General features: G+C 39.4%; 1 gene segment (V, D, J or C); it reads right to left on the bottom strand.

Moving 5' to 3' along the window:
- Nucleotides 1–907: 907 nt before the first annotated feature.
- Nucleotides 908–1,402, bottom strand: LOC110287732. The segment is given in 2 exon segments: nucleotides 908–1,230; nucleotides 1,354–1,402. Coding segments are annotated over 2 exon segments (372 nt in total).
- Nucleotides 1,403–3,799: the final 2,397 nt, after the last annotated feature.

The following is a 3,799-nucleotide window of genomic DNA, read 5'->3' as shown; positions in this document are numbered from 1 at the left end:
ACTTATTTTTCTGCGCGCGTCTTCTTTTTCCTTTCTCTCTGTTTCTGATATGCCTTCCTGGTACTCCTACAAAATCGCTGCCCTTCCTTAACAGCTGGTCCCACACAAACTCAGCAACAACTACCAGACCTACTGCGTAAGAAAGCATACCTCTCAGAGACTTACCTTAATTTCTTTATACTTACCTGTACCACCGTTCCTCAGCTGAAGAGTTCTGAATCCACGCAGTTGAATCCTTCTCAGCAGTCTGTTTTGCAGGAACACTTTATTAACACCNCTCCCCAGCTGAAGAGTTCTGAATCCACGCCGGATCCTTCTCAGCAGCCTGTTTTACGGGAGCCTTTATTAACCGCTCCTTCCCTGCGATGCAGTTCTGAATCCTCCGAATTAGAAGGGGGTCTTCGCTCGTGCCTGAAGATGTTTCGTCCCGGGTTTCAGCACCACTTCTTGTGCGCATCTGACTGGACCAGCAAGAACGACGCTGCAACAGGATCCTTCTGCACACGTTTATTGGGAGAGCTTGATTGTAGAGGCGAAAAGACCGATAAATTTATTCTTTGCAATATATCTTAAGATATGTGTGTGTGTGTATGTGTGTGGGACAAGATTGTTAAATGAATCCCAGTTATTAACAATTGTTTGCTAATCATAGTCAGTTATCTCTACTTGCTATTTTTTCCTTAATTGTGTTTAATGTGTAATGTAAGCCATTCTCTTGATTTGATACTAGGACTAGGGAAACAAAACAGGGATTTAGTACATAGAACATTTTCTCTGAATAGTATACAGCATCACATTGACCTTTAAGTGCTGGCAAAGAGAAATACTCACAGTAGCTGAGCAGCTGGAGACACCATAAGTAGCAGTTGGGGAAGCATGTACTCTTACTTCTTCTTCCCTGCATGGTTTATGTCATGGCTTGAATCACTGTGGGAGGAGTACCATAAGAATGTTGACAGTAATAACTCCCATAATCTTCAGGTTGCAGGCTGTTGATCTTGAGAGAATACTGTGTGCCTGATCTACTGCCACTGAATCTTGATGGCACACCATCTGCTAAGAGTGTTGCAGCATAGACCAGGAGCTGAGGAGATTTTCCCTGTTTATGCTGATACCATGCTAAATAACTGTAAATATCCTCACTTGCTCGACATGTGATGGTGACAATTTCTCCCACAGATGCAGATAGGGAGGCTGGAGACTGAGTCATCTGGATGTCACATCTGGCATCTACAAGTGAAAAATTGAAAAGAGATCCCCACATGATTAGTTCTCTCACAAGAGAATTTTCACAGAGACCTAGCAGCACAGAGTATAGGAAGCTCAATAAATTTCTAGTGCTGTCTTCATTACCTGTGAGCCACAGCAGCAGCAACCCCAGGATGTGAGTGGGCACACTCATGTCTGTGTGTGGTCAGGGCGATCCTGACTCCAGCACAGGGTGTGACCTGACTATGAAGAAATCCTCATGTCAGTAGGCTATGCTTTGGGTACATGCAAATCAGCAAAGGGTAGGCACAGCTGCAGAAATCATCAGGTCAGTAGCTTATTGAAGACCTGTGGTTCTCATATGTCTCCATCTGAGATGTAGTACAGATTTATTGGTGTGAATGTGAGTCTCTTTAAACAACAAACAAAATTAATGTTCTATGTCTTACACCTTATTTTGATTTCTATCATATTCTATGTAGAGTGTCTTTGTTCTATTTTCCTACATGTCGAGAAGATTTAGGCTTCATACTGCTCTAGGCAGTACATAACTAGTTCAATTATTCTTTCACAGTTAGCTGTAGATGGTATTGTGGCCATAGAGCTTCTCCTTTGGTTTTTTTTTTTTTTCCTTTCCCTTTGTTTGTTTGTGAGCCTGAATTTTAATTACATTTTCCCCTTAACTTTCCTGATTACAACTCCCTGAAAAAAATTAGCCCAGTTCTCTCTTAAATTCATGATCTCTTTTTACGTATTTTTCTATGAACATATGTATTTACACACATGCATGCACACACACAAGCACACACACACACGCACACATGCATTACTAAATATGATTCATAGACTCGATATAACATAATCCTATGTAGGTTTTCAAGGCTGATATATCACACCTGGTAGGCTTCTTCTATAAGGAGGAGCGCCTCTTCTGCTGACAGCTTCATCTGTTTCTCTATAGGTTTTTGTAGATGAGAGGCCTCATTCTGATTGTCATGTTCCTTTGTGTCCTCCTTTTTCAACTCACATTTTAGTAGCCATGATATCAACACTTTATAGATATTGCTTATATTGTTAGTAGGGGACACAACCACACAACAAATTTCTTGGTCCTCTGGCTCTATCTGTCTTTTGCCTCCTTTTCCACAATGTTTTCTGAGCTTTGAGTATGGGAGCCTTTTGTAGATGTATCCCTTAGGACTGAGAAGCACAACACACCGTGTAGCTTCTTGATTACAGTGATTGCCAGAACAGTAACAGAATACTACTGGAAGGTGTGGTTTTTAAAATGAAGACAGATTCTTACAAAAATTCCCGATCTTTTCAGGTAAAAAGAAAAAAACTCTCTTTATTATTTATTACAGCTCAGCTACTCAAGCATTGCTTCCATCAAGCCAGAGAGTAGCATGGGTTTGAGCTCCCCTTCTGAATTTATCTGGAATTATACTTATATCAAATATTCCTGTGAGTCTTCAGATTATGGCAACTGAGTTCTTCCCCTTTTTACCATAAGTTGTTGTATTCAAATTGTATGAGTATACTCTGTGAAATAATTATTAATGTCCTAAAATTTACAATGGATGCCAAACTTCCATATGCTTTGTGCACCATATCTTTTCTAAATATTAAGAGTACATGTATGTCAGTCTATGTTTAAGATAGAAGGACATAGACTGTGTGGTGAAAGAAGCAAGCAAAGAAGTAACAGTTGAAGCTATACATGAGTAGTTATATTTGTAGTAGTGTCCTGACTTAGTGTGAATTTCCCTGAAATGTTGAATTAGAAAAGTTCTACACGTCCAGAAGAGCATTCTATCAGAAACAGAGATTTTAAAGGATGAGACTGACACCTACTCATTGCCTGAAGCTGATGATGGACACAGGAGAGGTATCAGAATGAAAATGTAGGTGGATAGGATAAGCAACTGATTGATCTGAAAAAAAAATTAATAAGGAGGATGACTCTTAAGTATGTGGTCACTGATTTTCATTCAGACATATATCAAAGATGTATTCATGTTTACAACTAGCAGCAATAATACCTATATACATGAACATATTTCATGTAGTAAAACCATATATGAATGCATTAACTAAGCAAGAAAATCATTCCGATAAACATAGACAATCAAAATGCTTATTTATTTTATACTTCCATCAAAGTGTGTCACAGACACTTGAGCACATGGTAATTATAGGGGCCTGGTTTCTTCTCTATATACAGACAGAAATGAATTCATTGTTACCCAGGTCCCATGTAACAAAGGCTGCTGGTAGACTACAGTATCTGTGCTACACCTGCACCACACATGAGGAACTCAGCAGAGAAGACTGTCTCCTGTCTTATTACCTGAAATGTTTGACTTCACTTGCAACACATCTGCTTTATGGGTAGACTTTTATGCTGCATAAGTTCTTTCTGGTGGCTTCCTCTTCCTTCACTGCCTTCATGAGGCTGCATTCTCAGAACATTCTACAGTTCTTATTAAATACAAGACATTATAAAATGGATAGAACTTGATGAGTCTCTTACCAATTTCACCAGCCCTTTTACAAATGCTCTGGAAGCACATTTTCCAGAACACTTCAT

Source organism: Mus caroli, unplaced genomic scaffold (assembly GCF_900094665.2).
Source record: "Mus caroli unplaced genomic scaffold, CAROLI_EIJ_v1.1 scaffold_17518_1, whole genome shotgun sequence".
Classification (NCBI taxonomy): Eukaryota; Metazoa; Chordata; class Mammalia; order Rodentia; family Muridae; genus Mus; species Mus caroli.
Note: the sequence above shows the minus strand (reverse complement) of the source record. Positions and strands in the feature narration are given on the sequence as shown.